Source organism: Rhinolophus sinicus, linkage group LG01 (genome assembly GCF_036562045.2).
Source record: "Rhinolophus sinicus isolate RSC01 linkage group LG01, ASM3656204v1, whole genome shotgun sequence".
Lineage (NCBI taxonomy): Eukaryota > Metazoa > Chordata > Mammalia > Chiroptera > Rhinolophidae > Rhinolophus > Rhinolophus sinicus.
The window spans coordinates 37,753,336-37,769,562 of NC_133751.1; the positions used below are offsets into that span (position 1 = coordinate 37,753,336).

At 37.2% G+C, this 16,227-nt stretch overlaps 1 protein-coding gene across 8 annotated transcripts in view; it reads right to left on the reverse strand.

Moving 5' to 3' along the window:
* TNIK (TRAF2 and NCK interacting kinase) overlaps positions 1-16,227 on the reverse strand; it is a 363,557-nt gene that overhangs the window by 118,432 nt on the left and 228,898 nt on the right. For all 8 annotated transcript variants that reach the window (XM_019735248.2, XM_019735239.2, XM_074327892.1 and 5 more), the window contains exons 5-6: positions 5,223-5,333; positions 1,797-1,887 (exon numbers count right to left, since the gene is read on the reverse strand). In XM_019735248.2, coding sequence (XP_019590807.2) covers positions 1,797-1,887; positions 5,223-5,333 — 202 coding nt within the window. The remainder of the gene's footprint in view (positions 1-1,796; positions 1,888-5,222; positions 5,334-16,227) is intronic.

Consider the following 16,227-nt stretch of genomic DNA (forward strand, 5'->3'; position numbering starts at 1 on the left):
ATTTTTACATGGTGATTAAATAAATGTGTACTTTTTATAAAAACATACATAACATAAAATTTACCATTTTAAAGTATATAGAGCTGTGGAATTAAGTACATTCACATTGTTGTGAAACCATCACCACCATCCAACTCCAGAACTTCTTCATTTTCCCTAATTTAAATTCTGTACCCATTAGATAAGAACTACCCCCTGGCAAGCATCATCCTACTTTCTGTCTCTATGAATCTCACTACTACAGTTACCTCTTATAAGTGGAATCATACAGTATTTGTCTTGTTGTGAATGGCTTACTTCACTCAACATAATGTCTTCAAGGTTAATCCATGTTGCAACATATGTCAGAATTTCCTTCCTTTTTAAGGCTGAATAATATTCCATTGTATGTAGGTGTCACATTTTGTTTATCCAGTCATCTGTTGATGGACACTTGAGCTGATTATTCCTTTTGTGTTATTAGGAATATGTATTTTTAAATTGCATGTATGAATGGATAAAGTGTGCCAACGACGAAATCACGAAGTGTTGTAGTATTTGGTTATATCAAGGCTCCATGGGGACCAAAAATAGGTGTTCAATAAAAGGCAAGCTTGATTGCCATAAGGGTGAGTAAGAACTAAGTTTCTGGAGTCGGACTGCCTAAGTTTGCATCCCATTTCTGCCACTTCCGTGATATGACCTAGGGCTAGTAAATCAGTTTCCTTGAGTTTTGGTTTCCTGGTCTGTAAAATGAGAGTGACGATATCTACATAGAGTTGCTGTAATATTTAAGTTGCTGTAATATTTACAAGACATCTTTGTAAAAATGTCTTGTATAGGGCCTCACATATAATTTTATTTCAATAATAACTGTTAATTAGTAATGAGTGAATATTCTGAGGATAGCTTATCTCATCAGTACATATATAACTGCTTTCCCTACATAATGCTTTTGTTTTATAAGGAATATTCATGAGAGGAAAGTTTGGCCCTAAATTAAAAAAAATGAAAATTATGTATTTTTAACAAAAAGGCAAGAGTCAATGTTTGGGATATAAACATAGGATATATTTAAAGCTCTTTGAAAATAAACAATCGTATTGACAATGATTTTTTTCTAGAAGACATATTGTGAATCCAATGAGATATTTGTCAATTCATGCTCCTACGCATACACATCAAGCAGACAAATGCATGTGGGGATTCTCTACCTTATCTGGACAATCCCAAATTTGTTGTGGGAAGGGCTCTAATGGACAGCAACAGAGAGAAAAGGATTCCCTCACTGATAACTCTGGCCTTTGAAAGTGGGGTAATCAGTATGCATGTAAAGTAGAATACCGGGTACTCATTTTGTACAGGTGCCTTAGGCAATAATGAACTTGAGGAAATATAACTTAAAACATATGGGAATATAGCAGGAATTCATTATTCTAAATATGTCTAACTGCAGATATTTTCAATAAAAAATGGGTTATCATTGTTCTGTTACAGCAGCAACAATATAAACAAATAGTAGGATATTTCAAGGTCAGTCACTAATCTGGAGAATCTCTGCTAAAAAAACAAAACTCAACTATTTCTACACACTGGTAAAGCATAAGGATTACCATATTGTATATCAATCCACTCCTCAAAGTGCTTTCAGAAAATGTTTCTGAAATAGACAAAGAAACATTTTCTTTTCTGTTCTTAGTATAATGACCTCCAAAACCACAGTGACAAATTTACATTTTTTACAAACACAACAAATAGCTGTTGAAATAATTTTATCAATTCCTGCAATTCCTAGGCTCACTGGATTCCGTTCTTACCTAGTTTAACTTCCGCATTTTCAGTCAGCAAGACATTTTGCCCTTTAATATCCCGATGAATCACTTTATGCTGGTGCAGGTGACTCAGCCCCTGAAATAACAGAGAGTTGAAAAGGGTTACTAGGAACATAAGCCAAAATGCAAATAAACTCTTTCAGGTGTTAATGGTCCAAAAAAGATGTAGACTCACCCAGACATACTTTCATTATTAAATTCACATCTTTCATGCGCTCAGTGCTACTCTAAGCCATAGGCAATTGATCAATACAAACTGAAATATGGCAGTGGCCCCTTGCAATGCATGGTGCTGTGCTAAAGCAAATGCTTGCATATCAGCTTCCATCTCAAGAACCATGGAGCCACACAAGGGATGATACGGTTCCCGGCATGCATGAGTTCCGCTAACAGTTCTGTGAAAAGCGAGGACTGACCACCTGTTCTAGTTTGTAACAGGAACATCTACAGAGTCTATGTACAGAAAACTAACTTGATTTAACTGAATCCTCCACTTTTGAGGGGCCATATTTGAATTTGATAATCAATTTAAAAGTGAAAAGTCACCTTCTGTTATACAAATTTAATTAAACACAATAAAATATTTCTCAGAACAGCCAAGAAATTTCCCATTGGCGTTAGCTCACATTAAAAAAGGAAAGCAACAATTTTCATTTCCTTTGGTGGCATTCATCACTGTCACTTTTAGTGCTGTATGGTATTTGTTATTGTGTTCATTATATGAAATAATTATTCAGTGACATCCAAAACTGATTGTTTTCCATTTCTCCATGAATTACTCTGTCTGATTTTGACTCTGTGGCGTGAGTTCTAAAACTTACAACCTTGCTCTAAGGTAGTCTCATGTTTTTCTGATAAAATATATCCCCAAAGAATCTGAAATTGGAGTCTTGAAGCAAACTATGTTATGCTGACACTTGCTAATTGAAGGGATTAAATACCTAAGTATTGTTATTTTATTATTTATGATTTTATGTACTTTTATTTTTCTCCATAACAACAAAATCATGGTATGAGAGATGCTGACATGAAAAGAAACAAAACTAAATATCTGAATTCCCTTGTTGAAAAAATTCGGCATGAGAATGCCCAAAAAGATCCATGTGTACGTTTAAGATATCAGTAAACCTAAACCACGTGACAGGACAGTTGAGGCACTGGGGTTCGGGTCTTAAAAAGTTACCTTTCTTATCTAGTCAATTAGACTCAAGGTAGGCATCAAGCAGATTAAAATGTATGACTTTCATAGCATATTAACACCCCAGGAATCCTCAAAAGGACTGAAGATCCCATTCCCTCTTTCACCACCAAAGTGGTTGGAAGCATCTACCAAAGCATATAAGTGAGCCAAAGGCTGTATTTAACGAGATAATATGATACATACAGGGTCATTTCTGAAACTTCTTGTGATCAAATATCCCTTCCAACGAGTCACTTTATCTCAAATGCCAGTATCATTTGGGAGAATGAATGTATTGGAAGAAGGAAGAAAACAGTGCTTTCAAAATGCTTAAAAGCAGGTATGGAGAAATACTCATGGGGTAAAATCTTCCTGCTGCTTTTAGAACCCCGGAGATCACACAGGGTTACCCAGAAGTGCAGAAAGGCGTATCATGCAGAACCAGCCCAGGTGACCTGGGATGGTGACCCATCCTGACCAGGATGGCCAACTAATCAATCCATCATGCTTTCTCTGAATAAGTAAAATTTTAAGTCAGGAATTCAAATTAAGTTTACACAACGGCACATCAATACTTGGAGATAAATGTCAGATCTGAAGGCGATCAATAGCTGTTCCTCCTTGTTTCCCCCTTCAATTTTATTTTGTGTTCTGTTTGAGAAATATTTTTGCCTACTCCAAAGCCACGGAGGTATTATATTAATATAGCCTATGTTTTCTCTGAAGAGCTTTATTTTTATGTCTTTCACATTTATAACTATAATCTAGCTGGAAATAATTTTTATGTATAGCTTCATATGAATATGTCAAGTTTCACATTTTCATACAGCTATTCAATTGGTCTTTACCGATAAGAGCATCCTTCCCCCGGCACTGCAGCATTTCCTTTGTCATAAATCAGGTGTATATATAAAGTTGGTCTGTTTCAGAACTCTCGATTCTGGTTTGTTGGCATTTCCCTATTCTTATGACAATTCTACTCTGTCCTAATTACTTAGTAGCTTTATAATAAGTCATGATAACTGGCAGCATAAATCCTTCAGCATTGTTCTTCAAGACTACCTGGGCTATTTTTGGTCCTTTGCATTTCTATGCAATATTTTAAAAATCAGCTTGTCATTCTTCACAGATATACTTGGGGGAATTTTGGTTAGGGAGTTCAATGAACCCATGGATTAAATTGGGGGAAAATAACATCTTTATAATAATGAGTATTCTAATCTGCGAAATGGTATACACTTCCCTTTAGTAAGGTCTTCTTTAATTGCTCTCAGTAATATTTTGTAGTTCCCCGTGAAGAAGTTATTCATACCTTTCTGTAAATTTATTTCTAAGCATGTGAGTTTTACACTATTATAAAATCATATAAAAATACCATTTTCTATTTTTTTTTTTTTTTTTGCCTAATGTGGTTTGAATTTAATGAATCAACATCATTTTAATGGTTTCCTTCTTTTTTAACTTCCACCCATGCATCCATCGATAGCACACAATCTATCTCTCAAAGGTATACCTTGGAAACATTGAGAAAATAGTTTTAACTTCTGTTTCCTTAAATTAAGAAGGCAGCGGTTATAAATGAATAATGACTGTCAAATAGATCTAGTAAGAAGGCTCAATGGACATAAAGAGCCTCCACATTAGTAACAAGAGATAATTAAACTAGTCTGAGTGAACTAAAATATGACCAATTACCTCCCTGAACTGAGCTTAGCAAATATGACACTATTGCCCAGATTGCCTGATTGTGGGATTTGTGGGCAAAACTGGGCAAACAGGCAGTCTCGTCCAGTTATTTTGATTGGTTTCAGTGATTAAATTTCAAATATTTTTAAAAAGGTATAATTAGTTAGACTAGATTCTATGAACTGAAATGACTAAAGTCACACAATCCTTAAATCAGTTACAACTTTCACAAACGAAAAACTTGAATGAATGCTCAAAATATCGCTGAAACAATCTGTATGATCTAAAGTCAGATTTCCAATTGGAAACACCACTGGAAATGAACCCTTTGTCAAAAGGAATCATCCAGCATTAACTCAAATGAGACTGCACATGGCCTACTCAGAAGTGCGCTCACTTCCATTAGAGCAGACCACAACAAACTACCACTACCACCATCGCTGTTAGACTAAAGCTTTAAAGAGGTTTCCAAAATGTTGATGAGTTTCAACGGAAGATTAGCATAAAGTTCAACACCTCCAAAGATATCCTGTGTTGTTACTTACTCGTAAGATCTCCCTGCAGATATACGCGATCCACTCCTCTTTCAATGTGTTACCTTTCGTGTTCTTGATCAGGTCAGTGACAGAGCCAGCGCCACAAAATTCCATCACCAACTGGCAAAGGAAGCAAACATGCCATTATTATAATTACACTTTTCTGCTTCCACTGGGTTGAGTTAAGAATGCATTAAAATATTCCAGTTGGCTGCTTTGGAATGACATTCCTACAAAGAAAAAGTGATCATCATACAATATATAAAACATAAACTTTTATATTCATTTCTTCCCAAAATGATAGAAAAGAAAACTATTATTAAATTTCTAACCTGAAAATTATAGTTGGAAATTAAGGAAAATCTCCATATTCTAATATTTTAAAAAACGAGGGAAGCTAGTTGGTTCAGATACCGTTGAGACTATCCCTGTGTTTTTGTCCAGCAGTCGAACTCATTTTTCCTACAAAAGTAAGATCATTCCCCTGTCTGAAAGAGCCATGGTTGTCTAGACAGTCCCAAGTTAGGACAATAGAAGTGCACACTGTGAAAGTTATTGGTTTGCAAGTGGCACTGTAAGCTGTCAGAGTGAGGACTATCTGTTTTTAATTAAATTCAGCAAATGTTCCCAGGAGTTTGGACACATCAAATAAATTCAATAAACAATAAGTCCTAATTTAGCACCTTTCATCCCCAAAGCTCCAAGTTCTCTATAAATATAAACTCATTACAGTACTCAGCAGCTTTATAAAATAGGCAGAAAATAAACACCTCCCTTACTTAACAGACAAGCAGACTAAAAGAGGAAAAGCAATCTATCTGCTTTTACATTCATTTGCTAGGTTTAGAGAAACACATCCATTTACATACTTTCCCCTCTTCTTCAAAAAGCCTTCAACAAAAGTCATCTTACTGTGTAGTTATATCTTTTTGTAATTATATAAAAAAGAATCCAGAATAATTACCGATCAATCTCTGACTCGGCACTAGAAAGAGAACTAATGTGGGGCCATAATGAAATGACATTAATAATTTTGGTTTTGTTTTGTCCAAATGTACACTCCTAACATCAGCACCATGTCACCAGGTCCTAAAAGATACCTCACCAGGCTGCAAAATCTTCAGCAGAATTTTTTTCTGTATTTTTTTTTCTGTATACCTAATTGAAACAATAAAAACTCATAAAATTAGTTTTATGAATGAGTTTCCAGTGGCTGTTCTAATTTGTCTTCTTATGATTTCACACAGGGTAGGGAAAGTCTCCCATCTTCTTCAGAGTGCCAGTGGAAATATAGAGACCCATCAAGAGCTTTCATAAGGAAATTTCACAAGGACCACAATTCCAGTAAGAGTTGTAAAGTTATCATATACAAGTATGATAGCCAGGAAGCTATCAAAGACTATAAAATCACGTTAGAAATGACTCAGGAGTCAACTTTAAGAGACTGGTCAAAGATGCTATAATTTAAGCATCAATAAGAATAATAACTGCAACATCTTGAAACACATTAAGTATACTTAACTAAAAGCATTAATCAACACACCCCTCAGAAAGAATGTAACTGGCACTGATTGAAGAAAGTGAAGAAGTAACTTATTATTTTGAGAACTGTTACATAAAACAGGGAAATCAAGAAATTATACTACCTTTCTTGTACAAGTTTTATCACTGGGTAAGTAATAAAAAAGATAAAGCTTCTCTTCATAAAAAGCAGGTATTCCATCTAATAAATGAGTAAGACATAATAGAATTAGAATATCACTATTTCACAACCTCTAATAAACTAATGGATTTAGGCACTGATCATCAATGGCTGTTAACATAAAAAAATAAGAAATAACCAGCTCTGATTTGCCTTTTGATTAGCATAACACATCACCTAAGGAGTAGTCTTGACACAAAGAAAACAAAACAAAAAAATCTCCAAAACTTGAATCTGATGGAAACTTCCAACTACCAATTTATAGGAAATTCAGAGGACTGAGGAACATGCTACATCATGGGGATACAATGAACAAAACCCGCAGTTCAAATGAATCATTTAGTTCAACAAATAACTTACAGGAAAGAAAAAAAGAGATGGAGAGGAAATCTACAGAATTTAAGACAATAACAAGTGATACATCAACAAATTGCAATGGATGCAACTTATCTGGATACCAGTTTTTTTGAAAGCTGTTAAAAATTTTGAAACAATCTACAGGTTGATGATACTAAGGAAATGTGGTTAATACTTTTTTAAGTGTGATAATGGTACTGTAGTTATGTAAAAACAAAACAAAACAGTTCTTATCTTTTAGAAAAACATACTACAGATAAAATAATATGACAGTCTCTTCTACAAATGGTGCTAGGACAACTGGATATCCACATGTAAAAGAATAATGTTGAATCCTTACCTCACACCCTATACAAAAAAATTATCTCAAAAGGGATCAAAGACCTAAATATAAGAGTGAATGCCATTAAACTAGTAGGGGAGAACACAGAGTAAATCTTCAGGACTTCGGGTTTGGCAATGGTTTCTTAGCTATAACAACAAAAGCATAAGCACCAAAAGAAAATATAGATAATTTGGATTTCATCAAAATTAAAAACTTAGTGCATCCAAGGACACTATCAAGAGAGTGAAAAGACAACTTGCAGAATGAAAAAATTGCAAATCATAGATCTAATAAGGTATAGTATCCAGAATATATAAAGAAAGCTACAACTCAACAACAAAAACATAAACAACACAATTTTAAAAAGGAGCAAAAGACTTGAATAGACAGTTCTCCAAAGAAGATACACATATAACAATCACATGAAAAGATGCTCAATGTCGATAGTCATTAGGAAAATGCAAGTCAGAACCACAATGAGACATCACTTTACACTCATCAGGATGGCTAAATTTAAAGGCAAAAAAAGGCAGAAAATAACAAGTGATGGTAAAGATGTAGAGAAATTGGAACCCTCATACACTGTTGGAGGGAACGTAAAATGGTGCAGTCACTGTGGCAAACAGATTGATGGTTCCTCAAAAAATTAAACAGAGAACTACCATATAGTCTAGCAATTCTAATTCTCCTTCTCAATATATACCCCAAAGAATGGAAAACAGGTGCTCAAACAAAAACTTGCATCTGAATATGAAAAGCAGCACTATTCACAACACGCAAAAGGTAGAAATAACCAAAATATCCATCATCAGATGAATAAATAAAATATAGTATATCTATACAATAGAATATTATTCAGCTATGAAAACAAATGAAGTGCTGATGCCTGACACAACAAGGGTTAATCTTGAAAACATTATGCTAATTTAATGAAGACAGACTTAAAAAAAAGGCTATATATTGTGTAAAGCCGTTTATTAATATGTGAAATATCCAGAATAGGCAAAGCTATAGAGTCAGAAAATAGATTACTGGTTGCCAGGCCCTGGTGGGAAGAAATAATGGGAGTTGCCACTTAATGGCTACACAGTTTCCTTCTGGAGTGACAAAAAGTTCTGGAACTAGACAGAAGTGATGGTTGCATAACATTGTATACTTAATGCCAGTGAGTTGTACATTTTAAGATGGTTAAAATGGTAAATTTTATGCTATGTGTATTCTACCAGGAAAAAAAAAAGATATGATGAGAAGATTTGTTTCAAAATAATAGTAGAAGGGAGAAAGTAGAAGAGTGTGGATGGGGCAGGGGTGGCCACAGGTTGATGGTGGCTAGGGCTAGTTTTAGACACATGGGTGTCCATTATAGTGACTCCTTTTGTGTACTTTGTAGATCCTTCACAATACAAAGTTTTTTAAAATCCCATTATGTAGCAAACTGTGGTTCAATGGTAGCAGGATGTACCCATGAAATGTCCTTGGGTATAAAGAAAAGAATATTTTCTCAAGTGAGCAAAACATATCTGTGCCCTTTCTTCAAATCCCATTTTAAAAACAGTGACCAGACCTCCCACAAGTGTATCTATTGCTCCTATATCTGGGAAAAAATGTCCCGCCACTGAGCTCTATTAGGCCACATAATTATAATTCCCAAGGAACGCAGTGGAAGCCCAGTGACTCCAGTCTTTTAAAATTAGATTGGACAAAATACTTTCAAATATTCAGTAGGAAACAATTCTGCTCTAGCCAGGCACTAATGTCAGTGATTTCTATAATTTGCTTTTCCATTCAGGTCCAGCTGAAGGCTTCTAAGTTCTTTGCATCTCACTATGGAACAAAATGATTGCTAAATTATATAATGAGATTTAAAAAAAAGAAAGAAAGAAAGAAAGAAAAGAAGGAAGGAAGGAACCAGGATTTGCCAGCAATTGGTTCCTGTAGCCACACAGCAGCACTGCTAATTACGGCTGCCACACAGTGGGGACCCTCCCTTGCCATAAGTAACCCCATCACAATAAACAGAAACAGGGCTCAACACTCCAAGCCCAACAGCGGTAAGTCAAGAACTTCACATCTCACAAGTGAGAAATAATGGATCATTAATATTCTTCCTGAAAGAAAGTTCTCAAAGAGTTGACACTGAGGCAACAACACTTGCTAACATTTGCTGAGAATTTACCATGTGCCGGGCACTGGGCTAAGCCATGTGCAACTGTTGTTTCATGAATTCTCCTTCCCCTCAATTCCCTTTTCCTTATTTCTTTGGAAATGAAGTTTAGTTACGGTCTGCAGCCTTATCCATGTACTTATTAAACAATGAGAGCAGGGCTGAGAGCATGGTGCTCTCTTGAGTACAGTGAGGTGACCTTGGACATGTTCTCTAACCACCCTGAGCTCAACACCCCAACCCACCACCATCGCCGTAAAATACAACGTAAAAGCATCAACCTTACTGGTTTGATATGAATATTAATTGTGCCTCTGAATACAAAGCCCCTACCAGCCAGAAATTTCGAACTATATTTATTAATTTTTCATTCTTTGGTCTGCTTGTATTTATTAAAAAGTTTCTAAGTTGGAAGACAACATCAATAGCTCTCAAAGAGCCACTTCCCTGGATGGTGAAGAAACTGCTGAAAGGTGCTTAGTTAGGAAGGGCATTGGACACATGTGCTTCTAAAACCTCTGTTAATGGGAGAGAACCAAGGACACATGTCTTTATTTCATGCTTGTGTCACACAACAAGAAGACACAATGGTGCATTCCAGGACATGGGATCTTTTTATTTCAAAGGTTGGAAGATGGTGGTGGTGGGAGAGGCTCAAAAGGAATCTTAAAATTCTCACGCAACACCACCTACATTATTGGGTCAGAAAAGAAATACACATGCATGTCACTTGGGAAAAGAGAAGGAAGGTTAAGTTGAAGGTGAGGAGAGAACTGTGCTCAGGCACGATGGCGGTTGTCTTGGGGCTTGGGACAGTGTTCTGGAGGAGATGGGTAAAAAACAGCATGGCAACTCAATTATTGGGGAAATGGTTTTTGCTTGAATTATTGAGTGTGGTAAGTTATTTCTAGCTAAATTAATGGTTAATTTTTTAAAACACAGAGATCTAACATATATTTCACAATTTGCAGGGTTGTTTGTCATATATTTTTATCAGTTGTCTTCTATTTCTGATGAGCAGGATGTTTTTTCCTTAGCAGCTGTGGGGGAAAGGGTGCTTATAATGCCCTGCTGTACTTTCCCCTCTACAGGACAATATTTAAGGAAAGAATCTTTGGCATTAGCTGATCCCAGGAGTTTGAGAAGCACTTTCTGAGTCTAGCCTGAGCTCACCTGGGAGGGGCCTTCAGTTTGGAATCACCAGATGTATCCTTTCCAATTCCAGTCACCTCTGAAGGAATTTAAAAAGGCTTATTCTCAGAGGCAGCCTAAGAGGCCCAGGATGATTTCTAAAGTCCCTATGCTATTCACTCACTTACTAGTTAATTGGCTTTAAGTTCCTTAAGTAACAACAAACAAAGCTTTAAGGTATTTTATAACTGCAGGCACTAACCCCGAATACCTTGACGGGAACCCTCTCCTCCCAAATGTCACTAGTCAGTCACCCACAAGAATAAATGACTACTAACAGATCCTTTCTCTTTTATAACAAAAGGAGGGGTGGGAGGCAGGGGTGAGGAAGATGAGGGATCAGGAAGAGGAGGGTCTTCTTAAAATGAGAGAAGTTCACACCAAGAAATTGAAGAAGCACCCTAACAAAAGGACAGGAAAGATGAACTTCCAAGAATTCACAACTCTGCAAAGGATCAGCCATCGACCTTGAATGCCCAGAAACATCAGCAAGGCACAGGATATTTTTATATGTGGCTGGGAATAGCCACAGATCTCATCTGCATGATTTATGAAGGTGTAAACAAAACACCAACTCAGTACTTTGTTAAGAAGGCGCTTCATTTGCCAAAGGTAGTTTAAGTCTAACAATATAAAGTATGTATGTAAAGAAGTATGAAAATTGGAAGGTATACATTTATCATTTCAATCAACTAATGTAAAGGTGAACTAAAACTGTCGGGAATTCCAAATTTGAAAAAGCAACCTAAACAGCTTTTTGCACTCATTTTTAAACTAGCATGTATTTGAAAATAACAAACCGAAAAAACTCCTTCGGTTTCTGGAATATATTTTTAGACTTGAAAAGTGAATGCTTGAACTACAAATTCTAAGCCTTCCCAAGAGGAGTCCCAAGGGTGTGAAGTCCCAAACCTGGTCAATAAAGTTTCTGGATAATGAACAACTTTGTATCTTGAGCATGACAATGGCCATTTGAATATACTGAGCAAACAGGTAATTTTAGGAACAAGAAGCCTGTCCAAAGGACAAGCCCACTGTAAATGTTCTCTAGTCACCCATGTCTAAGAAGATAGCCATCTCAGAGTCGGCATGGCAGCATTCAAGGAACGAGAGAAGTTAGCTGTATCTTGTATTTAATATTTGGTGCTAAATTTCTCAGTATGTGTGCAAGATCTTCTGGAGAATTTTCCTGTTAGGGGCAAATGATTACGTGACCACTTGGGCCACGGACTCACCCATAGAAACTAACCTGACTGTAAGAAATTTATAACTCGGCCTCTCAAAATGTTACACCCAAATAGAAATATTTGAGGTGGGGATAAGGGAGCAAGTTTTCAGGCAAGTTAAAAATAGGAAAAGAAAAAAAAAATTACTGGCCTTAGAGGACTTAGGACTAAGCAACCTAGCAGCTGAGTATTTTGAGAAGCACAATGTAAACAGAACCACAGACTCTGGTTCAGAATTAATCTAGAAAATGAACCACAGTGTTGTATAGACCATGAACAGAATAACTTTGGGTGTACATAAGGTCTTCCTTTTGCTAAGGTGAAAAGCAGTTTAAGCACAGTTCAGATGAAATGCACTGGGATAAAAGAAATCATTTTTACATTCTTGTCATAGAATCACCCATTAACTCATAAAAATGGCTCTATTAAAGCTGAACTCAAGCCCAGTGGCAAAGCATTAAATTAAGTGTACCTTTAGCTCTATGTTTGTATCTAAGGAACTTACATTCTCTTTCTATAGGTCATGCAATGGGGCAGCTCTGAGACTGGGAGACTGCTAACTAATCACTCTTCCTATTATTTCAGGCACTCTTACATTTACCAAGTTCAGCCTCTTTAAAATTTCTGCTCACAGATAGTAAGATTCAATCACTTCTCCAAACAAGTGACCTAGCCTCTACAGATGAAGGAAAGGAGTTCTTTAGTGACAGACACTGATTAAAACAACTCCCACCCCCCAAAAGCCTCATTTCTGATGCATACACCTAAGAAAAGAAAATTTTAGTTAACTGTTCCAAGAGTCAGGTACAAGTGGTTGAATTTTTAATGGTGGTATCTGCAACACTTTACATTTAAATCTTAAAACAACCAAAATGTTACTGGGCATGATTTTCGCCAAGCCAAGATGTTACAGTGATTGAAATCCAAACTGTCACAGACTTGGGTTTGGGGGCTGTGGCCAACATCGCTGCAGAGTCTAGAAAGATTTCTTCATTGGCCATTGAATGACGTCATGTCTTAGCTCACCTCAGTATCTCATTCATTCCCAGATGATCGTATTCAGGGCATGGACAAGGAACGTAAATGCATGACGTGCAGCATGCATGGAAGACTACTGGGAATGACGGGCTCCTCTGGCACAAATCAAAGTGGGCAAGGACCCTCAAACAGCTGCTATACTGCTCTACCATACTGAGACTATATGGGATTTCAGCCCCAATATTTCCAGATCATGTGATTTTTCAAAACCTTTCAAGGAATCCAGATTTTTGTGTGAAAGTGGTCATTTTTTTCTGGTGTTGGCATAATTACAACACTGCTACCTTATGTGAATGAAGCTAAACACATTTACCTGGACAGCGTTTAGACTCCAGGCTGCCATTTTGAAAACTCAGAACTTGTCCAAAGTTATGTTTACAAGGAAGAAACCCAACGTCAGAGAACCAAATGCCAGGTTTGAATCCATGTCTCTGGATTCTAGGCCAGGTTTCAGCCAACTGCTAGGATTTTTGTCCCTAAAGTGCACACAGTATAATTTCTTAACTCTTAGCTCTGCAAGTCTACACTCTTACAATCTAATGAATGGCATATTGAGTCATTTCAGTACAATAATCTATTTTACTTGACCACCCTACATTGTGGAAATTAATCAGAAATTCATTTCCTTCTATAAGATATTGCAGCCCTATGGTGGTATGAAAAGACAGAGGCAGCAAAGTTCATATAGTTTTGCTTTCTAATTTTAAGAGAAATTAGAAACTTTGTTTAATAGACAGTGCTTCTCACTCACTCCCAGGGTCTGAATGGCTTGCAGCAAAATGGCCAGCCTCTCATCACTGAGATGCAGGGGAATGAGAAAGCAATGCTGTGTGTCAGAGCTTGCCTTGTTTCCGAGAGATCGGAATCTTTATTGAAAGAGCTCTCTTTTTTGATTTCCGGATCAGGCCCTAAGCAGTTGATAAGGGAGAATTACTTGGCCATTATCAGAAGTAGTTGTATTTCCACAAAGAGCTGGTACTAAACAAGAGTTTATCTCTACAACAAGACTGATAGAATTCGCACCGATTATAATTCAATCAGACACCTGAAACAGCACACATATTGGCTGTTTGGTGGATTATGTGCAAACCTCTATCCTCCAGCCACAACAAACAAAGTATCTGGGAAATACTTTCTATAGTCTGAATACTGGGAATAAATGTTAAAAAGTGCAGCTGTCTTGCTTGTTACAGGCTATATCTCTATATAAACCACAATAATATTTTATATAAATGTAATTCTAACAGAATACCATTATCCCAAAGAGTCAACTATCTGTGACCTTTGCAATTATTTGCCCAAACATCCCCAAAAGGTTTAATGTACTTTCAATGTGTGTTTCCCAGACTTTACACCAGTCTTATTAGCTAACGGGTCTTGCTTGCTCTCCTCTCTGAAAGCTGAGGAAATTGATGAATGAAGATGAAAGGGGAAGTCAAAATGAACTTATTTAAGAACAAAGCTTCAGTCCGATTTGGAACACTAACCTTTGGTATGGAAACTATTTTTCACAACAGAAAGGAGAGTGTAGGGTTTAGGGGCTTGACTCTAGCATCAGGCAGCTTGGGGTTAGCTAACATACTGGCTCATCCCTCACTGGCTGTGAGACCTTGGGCAAAGTTCTTAACTTCTCTGAGCGTAATTTCCTCAGCTATAAAGTAGCGATAATGATAATATCTAATTTGTAGAGTGGTTGTAAAGGCCTAATGAAATACTATGACAACACAAACAAATATAGGACTTAGCATGTGAAAAGCAGATGATAAATATTACCAGCCATTGTTGCTATTAACTAAATGGCCCAAATTTAATGAGTCAGAAGCACTGGAATAAATATACACTATTATATATATTCTATAACCAAGTTCCCACCAATATTACAATCTGCTATTAATTTCTCAACAATTAAGTTTCTGTGTTGCCTCTACGTTTCCAAGTGCCTCCTTAGTGGGTCATCAAATAGAAGAAGCGCAACTAGAAGAAGAAATGATTCTCTTGCCCTCATGAGGCATTTCATAGCTTGGTATTTTTACCCCCAGTGACATAGAAGCTAATGAAGCTTTGCTAGTGGGGTGGTCACAACAATCCGATGCACGGGCACGAATGTGACAAAGGTAGGCCCTCTGTCTTCCTAGCAGAATGGGGGGCCTCTAAGTGCCATATTTTGCCACCTGCATTTAATTGCAGGCAGGGAAAATGGAATGTGAAGGGGGGGTTCCTCTCCATGTGACTTGGGTTTGGAAGTGAACTTATCTAGGCTCCTTTGCCAACTTCGGGAAGGGGATAACTCAGTCTCCAAACTGGTCTTCCTGCTTCTACTCTGGCCCCCATTCAGTCTAGTCTCAACCCAGCCATCAGAGGGACCCCTTCACTCTGTGGATCAGACCTCACCCTCCACCTTCAAAACCCTCCAATGGCCCCCACCTCACTCAGAATAAAAGCTGATGTCTTTCCCATGGCCTATAAGGCTCTGAATTATCTGGCTTTGGGTCTCATCTTCCATGTCTTCCAGTCACACTGGCTTTGTTGCTATTCCTGGAAAACACCAGGCCTAGAATGCTTTTCCTCCAGTTATCTACAACAGGGCATCCCCTGGCCTCTATACTTACCACTACAACCCCTATCTGTGTTCCCTTTAACCTTTCCCTGCTCTTTCAGGCACTTATCCACTTCCAGCATTCTCTCTAGTTTTCTTACATATTATATTTATTTTTTGTGGTCTGTTTCAAGAATGTAAGGTGCATACAAGTCGGGGCTTTCTTCCGTTTTCTTCACTGACATATCCTCAGGGCCTACAAAAGTGTCTTGCAGCTAGCAAGTGCTTGATATACTGTATTTGTTGGATGAACGAATCAATGTAGGAATGGTGAATAGATAAATGAACATGTACACTTGCAGGCCCCTGGTTACCAGTAACCACCGCCATCTCCACACAAAGAACAATTGGCGAGAGTGGAAAAACTGGTGGCTGGCTACTCATTTCCAGAGTGCAAAATCTCCCGTTTGTGCCC